The sequence below is a fragment of the Mustela nigripes genome, chromosome 1, assembly GCF_022355385.1.
Source record: "Mustela nigripes isolate SB6536 chromosome 1, MUSNIG.SB6536, whole genome shotgun sequence".
In the NCBI taxonomy this organism is placed as follows: domain Eukaryota; kingdom Metazoa; phylum Chordata; class Mammalia; order Carnivora; family Mustelidae; genus Mustela; species Mustela nigripes.
The window spans coordinates 80,995,841-81,015,883 of record NC_081557.1 but is presented as its reverse complement, the minus strand read 5'-3'; the positions used below and the strand labels follow the sequence as shown (position 1 = coordinate 81,015,883).

General features: G+C 43.6%; 1 protein-coding gene across 1 annotated transcript in view; it reads left to right on the top strand.

Annotated features, from left to right (window-relative positions):
* Nucleotides 1-337: 337 nt before the first annotated feature.
* The window catches only part of BARX2 (BARX homeobox 2), a 69,012-nt gene continuing 49,306 nt past the window's right edge, over nucleotides 338-20,043 (top strand). Inside the window, exon 1 of the mRNA XM_059392038.1 lies at nucleotides 338-805. Coding sequence (XP_059248021.1) covers nucleotides 619-805 — 187 coding nt within the window. The 5' untranslated portion in view covers nucleotides 338-618. The remainder of the gene's footprint in view (nucleotides 806-20,043) is intronic.

Sequence of the window (20,043 nt, the reverse complement as noted above, 5' to 3'; positions counted from 1 at the left end):
CCTAGACGCGCCTGCTCCCCCGGTTGCGGGTTGCGCGCACCCGACCCAGTCCAAGAGGTGCGCGGGGTCGGGTCGCAGAGTAGCTGCCCAGACCCGGCCCGCGGGCGGGGGCGGCGCGCGCTTCGCGCACCGCGCACTGCGCACCGCGCGCACACCCGAGCGCGCTCACCCTGCACACACACCTGGAGCGCGTCCCAGGAGGGGGGCGGGGAGGAGAGCCAAAGCGAGTGTCTTAAAATAGAGAGGCTGGCAGAGGAGCGCGAGACACCCCGAGGCGGGAGGAGGCGAGCGAGAGAGGCGGGCACGAGGCGTGCAGGTCCGCGGCCGACTTGCACGGGCGGGCTGGGCGGGGTGGGCGCCGACGCCCCTCGGCGCGGCTCGGCACCGGGCCCCGCAGGAAGCGCGCGCTGATTGACAGCTGCGCTGTCCCAAAAAGGCTCCGCGAAGATGCTGCTTCGCGGGTGGGTCTAGACGCGCGGCCGGCGCGCCCGGTGCCCGCTCCCCTCTGCGCGCCTCCCGAGCCCGCAGTCTCCCCGGCGGCCGAGGAACGGGGCCCAGGTTCCCGCCGGCGCGCCAGTTCCTGCGGCCCCGGCCGGCAGGCGCTCTCCCCGGCTCACCATGCACTGCCACGCGGAGCTGCGGCTGAGCTCTCCCGGCCAGCTCAAAGCAGCCAGGCGGCGCTACAAGACTTTCATGATCGACGAGATCCTTTCCAAGGAGACCTGCGATTACTTTGAGAAACTTTCCCTCTACTCCGTGTGCCCGTCGCTGGTCGTGCGACCCAAGCCCCTGCATTCCTGTACCGGTAAGACGCCCCGCCGGTGGTGGGGGCATTAGTCGGGTATGGTGGCTCTCCCGAGGGCGTCAGGCGCCTTCCCGCCTCTGTCCTCCCACCGGAGGGCGAGGGGATTCGGTGCCGGAGAGACTAGACTCGTCCGAGGCGGGCATCGCAGAGGCGTCGGCGACCTGGGACGGGCCAGGCAAGGTGTGGATCGCAGGGCTGGCCGTGGAGCGGAGGCGGCGGGCCCAGAGCAGCGGCCTCTCGTGCCACGCCGGCGATCCTGCTCGAGGGAGAAAGCTTCCTCCTCCCCGGCGCCGCTGTGGTTTTCGGTCAGAAAGTTCAAACCCTTGACCCGGTTCAGCGCCTAAATCACTCTTTTCGGGAAGTGGTGGTGTTGCTGCTCGCCTTGAGTTCAGTTGTCCAGCCTCCTCTTGTCTCCACTGGGGATTTTACAAGTAAATCAGTGTCCTGAGGTTCTTAACCAAACCCTGAAATTGAACTTCACTTACAAGGCTCTCCCTCTGGGGCAGTAGTTCTGCCTGCAGTGCAAGCTGGGGAGATCACCCCCTTTTGGTTTTAAGGGACTGAAAAAAACAACAGTTATAACAATAAAAACATTCTTCACGTCTGGTTTCCTCTATCCACAAGAGCCTAACCAAGACCGCTAGGAAAGATAAAGAACATTTTATAAATACTTTGAAAAAGTCGTAGGTTTATGTGGAAAGTAAATCCAAAGGTATTTTGAAAACTCTGAGTGCATTAAGAGAAGATCCAAGTTTCAAAGTGCCCCGGCTTTATAAGGATTTAGGCTATGGAAAACCAAGTATAGAAAAAAGAGAGAGAGAGAGAGAGAAGTTCAAGCAATTTTTTTAATCAAAAATAGTAACTGTCTGTGCTTTCATCTAAAGGTAAAAATTTAGTATTTCCCAACTAAAAGAAACTTCGAGGTTATGTTTGTTGCATGGATGCCCTGAAAGAAAAAAAAAAAATTGTTACTTTCACTGAAAAAGTGAAGTGAAGAGCTAGCAGTGTTTTTAAAAGATTTTTTTTTAAAACATCCAGGCTAGAAGCTTCTAGTGCACATGCTTAGAATTCTGTATTTTCTTTTGATTTAATAGGTTGTCCCTGTAGGACCATCAATTAATAATGTATGTAAATACTTACAGCAAAGTTCTTTGAAAACCAAGTTGTTTCCACATGTATTTGGTTATGAAATGATTACAATATTAAGGTATGCCTATGTAAAATAAATTTTATCTGTAAGGTAGAATTGGGCCTGATAGCCCATAACAGGACTTGTAATATTAAATTTTAAGGACCAAGAAGTATATGAGAGAAGAAACAAATAAGAAACTTTGGAAATAAGGTAGATATCCTTGATGTTTATATTTTTACATTTATGTGTTTGCCATGCATATATATGCCCTTGAATGAGTAGTCTACCTATATATTAGATAGGGGAGGTAGGCTGAGTCTTGTGTTGAGCATAAATCATCACTTGTTATAATAAGTCAAACCTCCTTGAGGGGGAAAAAAAAAAAAGATTTAATCACAAATTTCAGTACACCCTGCTACGAATTGCATTTCTGCAGGACCTAAGGAGGAAACAGAACAATTCTGAATATTTGAGGTTAGTTCAGGGCTGGCACAGTTTTTAATGACTTTGTCTTCTGCATTCACCCGAAGGCAGATTTTCCTGGCTTCCAGCAGTCACGGAATGGGATCATAGTAAAAACATGCTTAAAAAAAAAAAAGTAATAAATAGTCTCAGAAAACAGTGATCCAGTGATCAATAGGGGTTAATTTCCGTGTTTCATTGAGCCTCGTATGGAAATAAGTCAGAGGAAAATAAGATGATTCATAGGTAGTTCTGAGAATGTTAAGGGTGAATTGCACATGTATCACGAACTAAAAGTTTTGCTTGGTCTTGTGCTTTTAAGTTCATTGATGGTTTATGTGAAAGGGTGGTTGTTGCTAATGGTTTTCTTGCCCTGTCATTCCAGTGTTTACTTCCTTTAGATGGTTCTTACGAAAACGTTGTGATTTTGTGTTCATTGAAATTTAAAATACAGAAAGTGGGATTTGCCGGTGGAATTAAACCCATAAAAACTGGCTACAATAGTCCATACTTTCAGGTCATAAGCCTTTAGTGGGTTTACAATTACAGTTAAAGCCTTACATGTATTAGATCATGGGAATCCCATTAGTGACTTCTCAAGGGTTTTGCAAATACCATGCTTTCAAAGCATTTTTGTTGTTTTTAACAGTTAAGATCAAAATGTTCAAGATCAAAAATCTTAGATTGGATAAATTTAATCCTTTTTATTAATTAAAAATGGTATTAAGTTAGTGGCTTTCTACATTCAATACAACTATATATGTATGTATCTACAATACATATGAATATATGTGTGTATATATATATATGTGTGTGTGTATTTTTTTTTCTGGATAGAGATAAATATTTAGCACTTTTGGTAGAACCAATATGTAAAAAGTTCAAATCCAGTGAAAGGCATACAATGGAGTTGAAATTACTGAACTTGTCCTCATCCATTGATTTGCTGTCTTTGAGATTTAAATAACTACCAAAAGTGACCTTTGCCAGGTAAAATAATGAAATAAGATTAAAAAAAAATTATCACCCTGCACAATAAGCATATAAAATTGGGGTGAAAAAAAAGCTACAGCATTTAAGAAGCCTCTACATAATTAAGCAGTCTACATTGTTTGGATTTAGTAATCCAAATGCCAATTTATGGTACTGAAACTCCTCAGGCAGAAGAGCATGTATTCAAGTAAATTGAGAAATGGAAACATTTTTCATTAGGCAGATCATTACCTGACAGCAGTTTATTATTAGACACGCTAACCTTGATGGAATGCTCACCTCCAAAAAAAAAAAAATTGTTGTTTGTTTAAACAGGCCCTTTCTTATTACAAATACAGTAATTTTAGGCTTGGAAGGCTGTCTCTAAATTTATTTAAGTTTACATGATGTTCTACATCACGAACTAGACAGTGAGAAAGGGGATCCTGTCCTTTGAAGACAAACTGAAGGAACATCTAAAATAAAATTTACAACACCATGCCCAAAGAGATCCTCCTTTTGAAAGAAAAGTTTGTTGCTCGGACCCCTGATGAGGTGTGAAATATGTTTGGGATTTATTTAGTGTATAACACATTGGTTTTATTTTAAAATGTGGTAACAGACATCCCCATTTGGAATGGAAATATATTGCCATTTAGAAATCGGTTAACAATCTCTCCGAAACATTAGAACTTTGACAGTGAGTAAAAGCTAAAAATGAGGTGCCGTTTAGGCTGTCATAAATACTGCTGAACTCTTGAGTGCATAATTTCATTTTCCTGGTCGTGATTACTGTTTCTTGGTGGAAGAGTTGCTCAAAGAAATCTGGCTTCTCGGGGTGGAGTATGGGGCAGAGATGCCGGCGGGTCGTTTTTGAAAGCTCTGTCTTTCAGTTTGATATTTAGAGACAGGCGGAGGGTGGAAAGATGAATGGCCTGCTTCACGAAAACAAAGACATAACAATTTATTCTACGAGTTTTCTTGAGGATACTGAGAAGCCAGCCTGCTGTGCTAATTACTTACAATTCTATGATATTTAAACTTAGAACCTAGAATGACCCCAGACTTGCCCATGTGCGTTTTGCGGGGGGGGGGGGGGGGGCGGTGAATGTAGATATTTGGACGTTGTGCTGCCTGGGACCAGCACATGGCTTTTCATTAACCCACTGAAACCTACAGATGAATTTCTTTCTCCTTCCCTGCGGGAATGGTTCTGTTGAGTCTCCCAGTAACCTTCACTGGCTGGCCTTGTAGAACCAACTGTGGAGGTACGGAGCTGGAAGGGGTCACAGAGATCACAGACCAATCTCCCGGAACACAGTATCCTTTTTTTGTGAAGCGCTAGGGTCACATCAGTGCTTAGACACCATTTTAGTCCACGCTCTCCACAGCCATCCTTGTTAGGGTACTCAGAAATCAGGAGGACTTTTCCAACCTGGTCACATACCCGGGATAAGTCTGGGCACTCGCACCCAAGGGACAGTTAACCAGCCAATTAAGAGGGGCACTTGGGGAAGGGTGTTTATCTGAAGAGGTGGCATTGAGAACATTTTATGCTTCGGTGGATCCAAGAGAAACAAGTTCTTTGGGGTGGTGTCTTTGGGTTCATTTTATCACAAAGATTGGGTGTCATCCCAGTGAAAAATGAAATGAGGTAGGGACACGTGTAATGACTACTTGGGAGTTGGGCGGCCAGCCATTGCTTCATGGGGTTGGCTCCCGGGACTCCCCAAATCTCAGTGTGGTCTTTCAGTCCTTTCAGTCCTAAAACCCTCAGGGTTTTATTCTCAGGGTTGGGGATTGGAATATAATTCCATTGGAATGGAAAAAGGTAGATTGCGGTTTGGGAGGGTGACCATTATCAACAGGCATGTGTATTTCTGCCAGAGGCAGATGGGCATTTATTAGTGATTATTTGTAACTGCTCCTCCTGTTCCCATTCTCAGGGTAAACAAATCGAGGGACGCACAGGCTATAGGACTCATCCAGGGTCAGAGTGGACCTGGAACTGAGCTCTTTGGGCCTCCTCAGTTGTTGCCTCGCTTACTCCTTCAATTTTATAACGCCTTTGTGAAACAGAGAGGCTGAGGGTCTCCCCGGGAGTCCGTTTTAACTGGTGAATATAGCTTCTCAGTGGTTTCTTCTCTGGTTCTGATTTCCCTAATAACCAAGGGGAAAATGATTAGAAATTTAGTCCACAGGTTAAAATGCCTCTCCAAATGTCTACAGTCTCTAGTATTATTGAATTTCAGCAGTTTCCTTCAACACATCTTCATTCTTGCTTGGTGATGGCACTGTTAACGAGTTCATTACATTCCCATTTATTCTAAATCTTGACTCACAGTTGGGATACTTTACAGATTCCTCTAAACTATCCGTAGAACCACTGCCAAACCCTTCTTTGTCATTCTCTAGAACATACTGGGCAGTTTGGAATTGGGACCGAGGAGCATTGGGACAAATATTTTTGCTCACCAGATAGCTTTTTCTGTTTGAACTCCCCCTAAGGGGTGCCATTGCCAGCCAACATGTCATATTAACCTCGTTAAATACAGCCAGAATGAAACGGTGTTTGTGGTACTTCTCTGCTGAAGCCAGTCTGCCGGTGTTCTTGTGGGTTGTGTGTCCAGATTGAAACCACATTTGGATATAAGCGTGGACTATACAAAGTTGTTGGTTGTAACCCAACTGAGGAATCGAAGTGAAAAGATTGTAGGTCGAATACGTTCTAGGGATCTATAGGGAAAGCAGTAATGATTACAAAAGGTTGTTTAAATTATAAGGAGAGATTAAACTGGGAAAAAATAAAAAACCCACAAAAGGAAGGGATAGAGGAAAAGAAAAAGAGCAGGTTTGCCTGAAACTTCTGTAACTGCTCAAGGGAGCCTTGCCCAAAGCCCAGTGTCCTTCTGTGGGACCGCACGGGCCAACCTAAGGGGGCTTCCGAAATGCTTGTCAGTGCCTGGATAGTCAGTGGCGAAGATTGATTTTACTTGGATACACAGGGAGCCCCTTGAAACGAGAGACCCAGGGCCCGGGCACTGCCCAGCATTCGGTGTTCACTGTGGAGGGCTGAATAAATGTCAGGCCAGAAGCATTTTTAGGTGTCATTTGCACTTTATTGTTGAGGTCCCGCAGGAACAAAGTTGGAAAGCTTAGGTAGGCCACATGGTCTGAGGTTCATTGGTATGACACCCATGAACTTGTATGGGTGGGGACACTGCCAGAGGAACACTGCCCCGCTGGCCCCTCGTCCAGCTCCAGATCAAAGTGCACTCAGGTCCTGTGGCTGAACCCATGATGAACTCGTCACTGGAACGTGGGACTAGAGGGACATGGGGACTGGGATGAGATGTCCAGATTTCAGCCTCTTTCACCCTTCTTCCTTGGGGAAGGCCGTCACATGTGCTGTGTCGTGGGGTCATTTTTAGTGCGGCCCCAGAGCTGAACCCTAGTCTCACAGCTTCCTCACGGAGGGCTGCCCAGAGCCCCCGGCTGCTCATGGAGCCGTCCAGAGCCACGGCTGCAAGCAACCCGCTTCCCTTGGCAGCAACGGGAACAGAGAGGGGAAGAGGGGACTGTAGGGTATTAGGGGAAGCCTCCCCACATGTGACAAGACCCCGTGTGCCACCTCTCCAGTGCTTACCTCTGCATTAGGGGCCTGTGGGGTTGGAATGGCTATTTCTTCCTCCATAGCACAAATGACGGGGTGAGAACTGGCCTTATAATGCAATAATAATGTGGTTCAGATCAGAACCTTGGATAAACTTGGGGATATTCGCAAAGTAAGTGGTTCCAGGAAGAAGTTTATGTGTGTGTTTGTGTGTGTGTGTGTGTGTGTGTGTGTGTGTTTGTTTGTTTTTAACCAGAAAACCTCCCCAGCCCCTCAGGATTTAATGTATTTTCATTGTGGCTTAAGAACAGTTAGGAAAGAAAAAAAAGAGTCTTGTTAAAATGAATGCTCTAAATAAAAACACAGTTAATTTTCCATTACAGTGTCTAATTACTCATCATCACTAGGGCATTTTTATATGGCAATTTAACTTCTTGAAAGTGGAAACTTGGCACACGTTTAAGGAAGAAAGCAGTGCTGCTAGATAGGTATCAGAAGATGGTCTAATTATGTTTGGGCTGGAGTTGACTCTGACACATGATTGCCCTGGAGAAGATAGGGGGATAGAGGGCCTCTTTCTTTAGCTGCAAAGCAAAGTCTCTGGTTTCTTCAGCGCCCGTTGAAATTAAATACGGAGGGAGAGAATTCTGAACGTTAGATGATGTGCAAGTACATCTGAAAAGGGACTCTGCCAGTCACCAGTTGAAGCTGATGTCAGGACTACTTGATAGGCCTGGAATACAGAGATCTACGCTCCCTGACTCCCACTGGCAGAGTTCAGAAAGATGAACATGGCCTTTCTCCAAGGAAAGGTCAAGATACAGCTGAGTAGAAGCCAATCTGGGAGGATCTCCGCACGAAACTAAATATGTTAAGAGTCCAAGCAGACAAGCTTACGTGGCTCCTTTTTATTGCATCCTTCTAGCTTACCAGCATGTCCCGAGGAACATATTCTTCTGGGTATGGGGGACACATAAGCATTCTCACAGTGTGAGTCATGTAGGATTACCTGCTGCCTTGGTGATGTCAGTATCATTATTTAAAAAAAAAACCAACAACTTATATGTGTGATAAGCAATGTGATTTTCTTTTTGCTTTTCTAATTCAAGGATTGCTTATGATGTGGGAAGATGGAATGGTGTAGGGCTTGGTGGAATCTTAGGAAGCCATAGCTTTATCTCCACCCCAGGAATGCCCAGCAGGTCCCTAATACTGATTCACCTGCCAACCTCCAGCACTCACTTCCCTCTTCTCAGAGTTCCTTATACTATGTAACTTAACCTTTGTTGAAATTCAGGATTATGGTCATTTCAAAGACAGGGTCTTGTATATTGAAGGAAGTGTAACGTGGAAGTTTAGTTTAAGCAATGGCTAGGAGAATCAACTTTGTACATTTCCCTCGTGGTAGTTTACAAACAACCAAGTCCTGATATTATGTCTTCTGTGGTGGGGGAGCCGCCTGGGCAAAGAAATTTGCTGAGATTCCTCCTCTTGAGTCCTATTTTATTTATCCCAAAGGCAGCTACAAACTTGGGAGAAATGCTAGAAATAGCCTGAAGGCCCTTCTTCACATTTGTAAACCATACTAGAAAGGGTGACTTTTTTCTTTTTGAGTGCCTATCATATAATAGGCATTGGGCTAAGAGCTTTAAGATCAGCTAGAGGTCATCCCTAGGAGGTAGGTATTATTACTGCTATAGATGGGAAGCTGAGAAATTAAGTAACTTTCTCAAAGTCACATGGATACATAAAGATCTCTTACAAAGCAGTAAAAAGGCAAGTAGAAAGATTTGCAGTTCTTAGAGATGAATATCTAGACAATAAAAATGAAAGCATGTTCTGCCTCCCTGGGAATCAGGAAAACACAAATTAAAATGAGGTACCATTTCACATAATCAGATAGAGAAAAATTGAAGAATCTGAAACTCTCAACTGATGACAGCGATGTGACGTGATAGATATTCTCATACACTGATGGTGGGAATATTATTTTGGTACAATTCCTTTGGAGAGCCATGTGGTAACACCCAGAAAAGCTACAGCCCAGCAGCCCCACCTCTGGGTTGATGCCGTGAGAAAACTGTACACGTGTGCAAAGGGACACATGCTTAAGAATTTCTGGTCATTTCTGTGTTGCTTATGATAATGACAAATCAAAAACAAACCACTCTTCAGAAGGAAAAAAGGATAAAAAATATGTCTATTCATGCAATGAATTTCTATGTTATGAAAATGAATGAGCCAGAACCATATTCTACATGTCTGAATGTGGGTGAGTTTTAGAAAGATAGTGTTGAGAATAAAACAAGTTGTAGATTGATACTATTTATATACTACTTGAAAACAAGCAGACTAATAGTTATATTATTGAGGGAGGCAAGGGTATGGGATGAGGAGGGCTACCCACGGGTCTTTATTTTCCTGTGTAATTATTTATTAAGGGAAAGAAAAGGCCTAATGTAAATATGGCTAAGCATTCAGATTTAGCAAAGCCTGGTCATAGGTATACAGGTGTTCATTACATTACTCTTTGTACTTTTCTCTATGTTTGAAATTTTTCATAATGTAAACATTGAAAAGTGATAGTGTGGGAGACCTCACATATTCACAAAGCCCTTGATCTTGTGGAACGCTTGATGGTTTTCTTAATAGCTTTTCTGTCCTGACACAGAAGCTTTTAAATGCAGAACTTGTAGGCAGTCTCACAGTAGGGAAATAAGAACACTTTATAATTAGACACATGTGTACATGTCTCACTAAAACAACCACTGTAGCTGCTGTAATTGGCTTTTGGATCTCACTTTCCTCCCCTGGCTAGATGGAGATACTATTTATCACCAAGATAGCTGCCATTCCCCCAAGTGATACTTTTGCATATGAGTAAACCATCTCTGAGCCCGTCACTAGGACTAGGAAGAAATTGCTCCTTGAAGTGTTTGTTTATTTCAGGTACACATCAATAATCATGCGAGCAAGAGCCATTAGGTTGTTTTCCCTTCTTAATGTTGTTGATGTTTAAAATCACAATCAGTTGTCTTTTATTGCATCTTGCTTTTGTATCTATTTGCTGAGCTGGTATACAACCCTTGGCTTTTGACCTGTGGTCCATTGCTATGGACAATTTAACTTAAAAAAAAAAATTGTCTAGGGATAGCTAGGAATACCAAAGAATCTAAAAATGTTAAAATGAAGATTATAAACAGGGACCAATGATGTTGGTGTTGGCATGTAAACTGGGTGAGTTCTCCTTATGTTTTGGAACCATGATTTGCTGTGGAAGCATTGACGTGTGGTAGCAGGGCTTGTTAGGAAGGGATGAGCACTGTTACCGTGGAAATCCCACAGAGAGCTGTGTGTTAGGGATAATAAATGGCCATCCTATGGTTTGGAGAAGGTAACGGAGACCTTGCTACTCTACAGTGACATCTGTTCAGTCTGTCTTAACAGCCGGGACATTTCTCTTTTCTCTGCAACGTAGTTCCAGTTTAGAAATAGTGCTCTAAGACAGTTTGGCCAAAAAGTAGCCTTTGGGAGCTTTATCCTTCTGTGTCCCTTCAGAGGGAAAAAAACTCTTCAGTGCAGGTGAAACAGTTCGTACAGTCCAGAGTTGGCCAATGTGTTCCTCTTCCTCGACCATCCCTTTCTGCCTAAATACAGTGGCCCCCTGCACAACACGGGTTTGAACTGCACAGGTCCAATTATGCATGAATTTTCTTTAAAAATAAATTCCATACAGCATTTTTTTCTTCCTTACTATTTTCTTCGTAACATTTTCTTTCCTCCAGCTTACGTGTTCGCAGAATGCAAAACACGGGTTAGCCGTCTATGTTGCCGGTAAGGCTTCCGGTCAGCAGTAGGATGTTAGTAGGAACCTAAGTCAAATATATCCCTATCTGTCTCCCTGGGTGAAAACTTGCTAAACTTGCGGGGAGTCAGAAGCTCAACGGTGATTTTTTGAGTGCGCCCCAAACCCCTTATTGCCCAGGAGCCCACTGCACATACGGAGAAGCAGATCAATCCAAGCACTTTAGGGCCTGCGTCCCGCCCAGATCATCCGCAGCCGGTGTCACTGAGCTTTTACCAGTGCTCGGCAGTGGCACAGTCAGCAGGAATTAATGACCACATCTAAAGGACTGTGGCCAATTTGGACACGGCCGAGGGGACGGTGGATCTGTCAGATTTGTTGCCAGTGAGTGGACTTTCATGGTTTGCAGGAGCAAGTCTGCAATTCATCTGACCTGCGCGGATGCACGCTGTGGCTGGAGGAAATCAGACAGACGGCAGTTTTCGCTGCGTCTTGCTCAGTTAACCTTCTGGATCTTTTCCGTGGAATCTTATTCCTCATAAAAGGGACTGGCTGGGCTGGAGGCTGTCGATGGAGAGCACATTACAAAGGAAAGTTCCAAAGAGCTGCCGTGGGACTCTCGGAGTAAGTAACTTGCAGAAGGACTTGTTCTCGCAGCCAATGGGCTCCGTAACTGGCAACAAATTGGAGAGAGCCACCTTGGATCTTCCGTTTGCAACTACTTGGGAAAAAACAGGCGAGGACTTAGAATAGCTGCAGTCGCTTTTTAGCAAGTTTTCACCCAGGGAGACAGATAGGGATATATTTGACTTAGGTTCCAGCCTGAGTCCTTTTCTTCTCATGACTGAGCATTTTATTGAAATAATTGGTCAGTCGCCCCAGAGGAGACTGTTTGGAGGGTGTTGTTAATTTTGTTATCCCTGCATATCATGGCAACTCATTATTGCTCTTAGCACGTTAGACAGCTGTGTAACTTGGAAGCACGTTTTCGATCCCTGGTGTTGAGCACAGCATAAAGGAACATTCTATGGGAGTACTGGTTTGGGTTTTGTTTTGTTTTTTTTTTAAACTGGGACCTCGAGCCTTGGCAGTTGGAACAATTGCTGCGCCAACAGAGTGTGTTTCACTTTTTAAGTAGCTGCAAAATAGCAATAACAATAAGTGTAAATGGTAACCCTGTGGCAGATATAAGGTGTTTGCCTACATGAGGGTGTTTACATTAATGAAATCGTTGCTGTTGTAATAAGCACTGCTTTTCGGATGGGAAAAGGGAAACTCGGGGAGATGAAGAAAGGGCAGCAAGGTCAAATGAGTAGGTGGCACCATTGAGATTGGAATTCAGGTCTGTATCTTTCGTATAAAGCTCCATGCTATGTGTAATTATAGGGAAGTACGCAAGTTAGAAGTCAAGCCTGTTCCTTTCTATGGGGGCGGGTCGGATCCATACTGTATATAAAGCAAAGTCTGATGAACTTTGTGAAGGAATTTATTTTGCACCTGCTAACTCCTTTACACATATTTACAATCACTGTGTGCCAGTCAGCCTTTCCTTTTCCGTGATTATTTGAGTCTATAAATGCATCTAGACGAATTCTAAGAAGTGGTACTGTCTTTGGAGGAAGCGAGATTGTAGACCTATTGCCTTCTGGCGTTGTGATTCTTAACCCATTTCCTTGCTCCAGGTGTCCTGATCCTTGTGACATGCCTGAGGCTTCTTTGGTCACATGACTTCCATGAGCTGCAGTCCTCGGAAGAAAGCTTTTCTCTGGGGCTCAAGCGTGGAATTCCCATCCCTCCCTTCCTCCACCCATCATCCATTCATTCTTATGAACCACAGAATATGCTTAACAACTAGATGACCACTAGTTGCCCGGAGAGTGAAAGCTTGGAATATTTTTCATGAAATACTCACTATTAAGTTTAGTGGGGAAAAAAAATCTGACCTCTTATTTGGCATCACTTCATAGGTTAAGAGACTATTTTGTTTCATATTATATGTTGTGGGTCTTGGGGTGAGTTCTGGGAGTCTTTTTTTTTTTTTTTAAGATTTTGTTTATGTATTTGACAGACAGAGATCACAAGTAGGCATAGAGGTAGGCAGAGAGAGAGAGAGGGAAGCAGGCTCCCTGTTGAGCAGAGAGCCTGATGCAGGGCTCGATCCCAGGACCCTGAGATCATGACCTGAGCCAAAGGCAGAGGCTTTAACCCACTGAGCCACCCAGGCACCCCTGGGAGTCTCTGTTTTTAAAAAGAGTTTATAATGAAAGGTCAAGTTTGGGAACCACTGTAGTATAGATATCAGCTTGCTGGTGAGATTGATGTCCTTTGTACCCCACAACTCGAATACAGGAAGCTGTTTAGTGGAATGATCCTAGTAGATGGATTTTGAGTCAGAGGATACTGGGTTTGTGTGCATTTTATTGTTTGCCTGACCTTCAGCAAGTCATTTAACCTCCCTGACACTCAATTTCTTCATCTACAAAAGGAAAATAATATTAGCTGCCTAATAGTGTTAGTCATGTAGGTTAAATGAGATAATGCATACAAAGCTCTTAGCATAGTTCCCGGCTTGTAAATGCTCAGTAACTGATAGCTTCTGTTAAAAATAATAGTCTTATAATCATAACAGCATCTTGGTTGACTGAAGCACAGCCCTTTAGAGAAAAGTCACTATTCTTGATGAATTAAACTCAAGAAAAACTAAATATCTTTAAAAACAACCCCTTCACTCCCGGGCATTCTTGTGAGTTATGTCATAGCACCAATTGCCTCTTAAGGCTGCTTGCAACCCTGGTGGTCTGTGAGCCAAGGTCAAGTCTTCATGAATGGGAACGTTAGATACCCACCTTCCTGTTTCATAATATGAATTCAGAATTTTGTAAATTTCTAAACGAGTGGGACAAACAGGTCAATGTGACATCGTCACAAAATGTGCTTTGTTCCTTTATTTTTTTACAAGAGTTGCCTGGGAATAATTACCCATAGGAAATATTTCATCATACAGCTGTGTATCTCAAGAACTGTTCCAGAAAAGTGGCAGGATTTCCCAGCCAGTTTGCATTCTTTTCTTCTTTGAAGAGTACAGTTCAGGATAGTCCTTTCTTGTGCAAGAGAGCCCAAATATTCTCTTATTTCAGCGTACTGAGAGAAAAAAATTCAGCTGGGATCTTTTTTAATTGGCGATGTGGAAAAGGTAGCAGGTTGGGAAACAGTTGTTGTCGCAGTATATTATTGGGTCTGTGATTCACAGGGAGTTCCAAATAAAGGCCCTGGTTTACAGCTTTTAAATTGCTCCTGGGGCTAGTTTAAGATTGCATTTCAAGTGGTAATGCTGGCTGTTGTGTTGAAGGAGCTGCGTGGACTGGAGTTGGACATGGGTTTCTCCTGGAATTGTTTCTTGACTAGTCAGTGGTATCTTAGGAGGTCCAGTATCTGCTAATGAAATACTTTAATTGATTAATCCCCTCCATAGGGTGAGAAAAATTCTCTCGAGGATTTCTCCCTTTCAATGGTGTGAGGGAAGCCCCGGTGAACAGGGCGGGACATCTGTCCCACCATTTACAGTGATGATTCCTACAGGCAGTGTCTAGTGACATCGTCCAGGCTCAGTGGTAGGGGGAGGGGCAGGTGAAAGCCAGTGGAGTAGGACCCACTGGTGTGTCATCATGGCTGCCATGGAGTGAGACTGAATTGTGTAGGGAGGACTCACCTTGTTCCCTAAGTTCCTCAAAACCATTGTTGAAATAGGACTCAATGGGAGATAAGGATTTGGGGCAGCCTGTTGAGAATATTCTGTTAAAGCTATGAATTCAGAGAAGTACTGTGCCTGCATTTGTAACCCAGTAGGAGGGGAGTAGGCAGAACTGGGTGAGAGGTGGGAGGTGGGGTGTGGGAGAGAACATTGGCAAACAAGGAAAGAAGAGTTAGGGGTCAGGAAACAGGTTATGCTACTGAAGCTTGGAGCGTGGGTCCTTCGACATCTGTGCAGTATGTGCTGTCCCCATCAGGAGAACAGATTCAAAAATGGGAATGGAATATTTCATTATGGAAATTGCCCGGTGAGTACCTGCTTATTACCAGAGGCGTTCCTGGTCCCGGAGGGCAGTTGATGACCCCTGATTGGGCAGCAGCCTGCCCAGCCATGCACGTTGCCTCATTAGCATATACATTAATGATGCGTTGAAGAGTTTCATCATCCTGGGTCACAAAAGATCATTATAATACGATAATACAGTAACCGTATGCATACAGTGCCAGGCAGGAAATCACATGTCCCCTGCTGTAAACAGGGCGAGTGGGAGCAGAGTTCGCAGTGCAAATCCTGTCAGAAAACCTGTCTTGGGCCCTTCACTGCCTCTGTTTCAGGGTACTAACACGCATTACTGTGTTTTTTTAAGACAGCGGGACCATAAGTGGGCCACATTTGGCCCACCACCTGTTTTTTCTACTGCTAGGAACTAACATTTGTTGGTGTTTACATTTGTAAATGGAAAAAAGAGAAATCAAAAGAAGAACATTTTGTGACCCATGAAAATTATGCGAAGTCCAGATATCGGTGACTATGAAGTTTGAGGAGGGCAAAGTCACACCTGCCAACATATTGTGTTTGATGGGCTTCATGGGGTGACAGCAGAGAGGGGCAGTTTTGGCAGAGACGGTATGGCCCCCCAAATCTAAACTCTTTACTGCCTGGCCCTTTACAGGAAAGGTTTGCAGGCCCTTGGACTAGACTACTGGAGCAGGGTTCCACAGTTGGCTAATAAAGTTACTTCTGATCCACAACAGATGATGTCATCCTAGTTATTCTAGGCCACCAAACCCCTCCTTTGATTCACCACAGACCAAGGCTCTGTTGTCCTCCTGTGACATGTGAACGACCTTGGAAATGGGAGTTTAGTGGGAATTTTGCGGGGACTCTCTTAAATTGAGACAAGGCTCTGGGAGCTAAGGGTGAATTTCTAAACCTTTCTAGAAATAACACAAGATTTTTCTGCACCAAGAGAAGGGTTAGAAATATTGACAGTAAAGTGGTCAAGATTCTGCTGAATTCTGGGAAATTTTCTTTGCTGTCCCAACTCTCAATTCATTTTCCCAGAGGAAAGCTGAGAACAACAGCTTATAAGAGCTTGGGAGTCTCCAAATGACTGACATTTATCTTTTTGAGGTTGACATTGAGGGTGACATTTTACAGGCTTCTTATTTAACTTTAACTTATTGCCCATCCCTGGAAATAATAGCAATAATAATACAACTTCTGCAGTTACATCACTACAGCCCTAGCCAGGAGGCTTTGCACGGCTGGGTAAAGCACTTGACTGCAATGCAGCTTGCATTCTGCTGCAGAAATACACACCCATCTCTATGTGCCTTTGGAATTTTCAACCATTCAGGTTCGGGGCTCCCAGACCTTTCAAGAAGGACAAAGCATGATTCCACTGGTGCTCAGTGCACTCTTATTTTGTTTTAGGTGCTTGGGGTTGGGATGAGACTTCCCCTGTCCCAGGCAGCCTTTGGACTGAGGAAGCCCATTGTGAAGTAGGAGGTGTGAAATGAAGCTGACTGGTGATAACTTCCTCCTCGTTGTGTTTATCCAACCACCAAGCAGAGAATCCCTCAGGTACTGGCCTTACCACTAAAATGGCCTTGGTGAAGGGTGTGTACCCAGAAGGTAGGTTAACTCAAGAAGAAGCAGTCACTGATGTTGGTGGGTAAAATCCGACCTCAAAGAGAAGCATGCATGGGACATGCTGCCTGTGATTTCTTTTTCTGAGTGGGGGTGAACTTGACAAAGGGACAATAATAACAATGAAAAACAAAATAAATATAAATATAAAAATAAATGTAACAGCAAACATTTATTTAACACTTACTATGTGCCAGGCACTGCTCTCAATGCCTACATGAATTAATGAATTTAATTCCTGCCACAGTCATGTGAGAGACTAGTATTCCTTGCACTTAAAAATGAGGAAACAGAGAAGTAAAGAGACAGACCTCTGCTTGGGTGGCATAGGGTGTCAGGAGAGAGGAAATCACAGTTTACGTGGTTAGAGATCAAGTACCGGAGGGGATAATCTCTGATTTCTACAGTGTTCACCACAGTGTGACAAACAGGGATTCTCAAAAAATATGGCTGGAGGAGGAGAAGAGAAATCACAACTTTGTCCCACATAGGGAGCTCTGTTGCTTAATAGGGAGCTTAGACTCCTGAAGAATTTCTTTTCTTTCTTTTTATTTATTTATTTTTTAATTCTAAAGAATTTTTAAAGATTTTATTTTTAACTAATCGCTATACCCAGCATGGGGGCCGGAACTCACAACCCCGAGATCAAGAGTCACACATTTGGGGCACCTGGCCGGCGCAGTCAGAGGAGTGAGCGACTTTTGATCTCAGTGTTGCAAGTTTGCGCCCCACATTGGGTTAGAGTTTATTTAAATAAATAAAAAAATTTAAAAAATGGAGTCGCATTCTCAACTCACTGAGCTAACCAGATGCCCTGAATTTCATATTTTTAAAAGCGGTGCTGGGTGCAAAATAGATCATAAGCAATATTTTAAAAAAATGTTTCTGATTTTTTTTTATTATGACTCATTTGACTTTCCTTACCCAATCCTTTATTTCTAGGCTATACAACTGTCCCTAGAATGATTAGGATGTATTTTCCCCCAAAGAACAGTGAAGTTCTTCCATGGCTAAAGTCTAAGGGAACCTATTAGTGTCCATGTTTGCGAAGTAAGCTAAAGATGGACGTAGTTCCGTGTTTTACTCATTACACTTTACTGCTTTAGGTACTGTTCCAGGGTGGATATGATTTAACCCTATTTTATTTTATTGTTAATATCAGAAAAAAAATTAAATGTGAGTCGATGAAACTGAACACTTGTGTACCTGCCACTGAGTTGAAGGGAAGGACATTTCTCCTGGGGTTACCCTGTGCCCCTCCCTGACCCTGTCCCCTTCTTTTCCTCCGCTAGAGGCAACAAGTGTCTCAGTTCTCTGCCCTGCTCTTCTCTGTAGTTTCACCATATGTTTGAATCCCTAAATCAGAGATTTCTTAGCTTTCTTCATTTTTGAACTTTATAGAAATGCAAGCGTCCCATGTGTATATTTGATGACTTGTGCTTTACGTAGCATTACATTCCCAAGCTTCGTGTATGTTATATGTTGCTGCTGTTTGTTCAGTTTTTCATGACTGTGTGCTCCCCAGTGTAGAGATATAATGCAATGTATTTATCCATTCTGTCCATGGACTTTTAGGTTGTGTCCAGTCCTCATTAAAGATACTGTTGTCTTGCCCTTTTTTTTTTTTAAGATCTTGTTTTTAAGTAATCCCTATACCCAACATGGGGCTGGAACTCACAACACTGAGATCAAGAATCACATGCTTTACCCATGAGCCAGCCAGGCACCCCGGGGATATTGTTGCTTTGAGCATTCTTGTTAAATGCCTTCTCTTTCTTTCTTTTTTTTTTTTTTTTTGAAAGATTTTATTTATTTATTTGACAGAGAGGGAAAGCAAGTAGGCAGAGAGGCAGGCAGAGAGAGGGGGGAAAGCAGGCTCCCCACTGAGCAGAGAGCCTGATGTGGGACTCGATCCCAGGATCCTGAGATCATGACCCCAGCTGAAGGCAGAGGCTTTAACCCACTGAGCCACCCAGGCGCCCTGTTAAATGCCTTTTCTTAAAACCAGTGATCAGGAGGACTCCCTTAAATAGTTTTCCGATGAAAAGGATAGTCTTACAGTTTAGTGAAAATGGTAATACTTATTTTTTGCACAGATAGGTGTAGTTTTTATTTGGGGATGCAGACTGCATATTAAATGGATTTATTTTTAATTGATTTTTTGATTAACTTTTTCCCAGAATTGAGAATGATTTGTAAGTAGTATTTTCTAAACAAATTGAAGTATTTATTGTAAAAATCACTGGAAAATAAGTCACATTTTACCACAGAAGTTTTATATATATTTTAATCAAATAGGTGTTTAAAAATACTAAATAATTTTAACTAGAACGTGAAGTACTTTGTTCTGTAAGGGAGATACTAAATAAGCTTTTGTCATCCAGAGCAACAAACAGTAAACAGGACAATTACTTAGGTAAGACAGTCTTTGCCGCAACCCCTGTTTATTTGGAGACTAGAAAAGAAATGTTTAATTTGGGCATTTTTCAACTTTAAAAGATAGTCTTTAAGAACTTTCTGAAATTATCTGCAGAAAGATACAAAAGCACGGAGGTTTAAGACAGGAAAGAATTTATAGTCCACTGCGCTGTTTTTTTGCTAGAAAGAGAACCAAATCCCAGACTAAGTTACTTAACCAAGATCACGGTGAGGTCTTACTATGCCTTTAAATATAGCTCCTCTAAAATAGCTCTAGGAACCTATAGTTCCACTTGTAAATTAGAAACCAGCAGCGTCTTGTCATAGTCCTATTTTTTTGCTTCAGTGCATCTTAACTTACTCAGCATCATTTAAAAAACGGTGTGATTTGTCGATTGCTTTTCCCCACCTGGTCGACTGTGTTGACCTAAGAGAGATTGTACTTGGTTCCCAGAGCCGGGCTTCTGTCCCTGACAGTATTTCCATGGTCTCGTGACTCGGCTGCCGCCACCCACGTTCGAGGAGAAGCACTAAGCTTGAAAAATCCCGTGGCTGCATCACCCAGCAGTAGCACAGGGCACCTCGACCTCAGCTTGTCCGCAGGTTGTCCTGGGCTTTTCCCTTGGAAGGAAACGGAGACTTTGCAAGAGAGATCTTAATGAGGTCCTTTGGATTAGACTGGGTTAAGGGCCAGGGAGGTCCACGCATTTAAGGGTGGGTATGAGACTCTTCGTGTTCTTGGAATCTCCCTGGGCCCTCCCGTCATACCCTGCCAGCACCCGTCCAGCCCTCTCCCTCTGCCACCATCCTGAAATAGCCAGGGTTCAGCACGGAAGACATTCAGTGCTCCTCTAATTTTGATGGGCCGATGACTCTGCATTTACCAGGGGGATGGGCCAATGGGGGCCGTGGCGGGGATGGGTTGGGTTTTGACTTGGTTCCTCTGAATGACAGTCTCCGAAAGTTTACAGTCTGTTTTAAGAACGGCGTGGCAATGCAATGGGTCCTGGAGACAGAGCGTGTGCATGCAGTGGGTGACTGGGCAAGCTGCCCTGCTTTTTCTCAGCCTCTCCCTCCTGGGCTGGGAAATGGGTGTGTCATAGTGCTGGGTGCCCCTGGGTTTGCTGTAGAGACTGACTAAGCTAGATCTCTT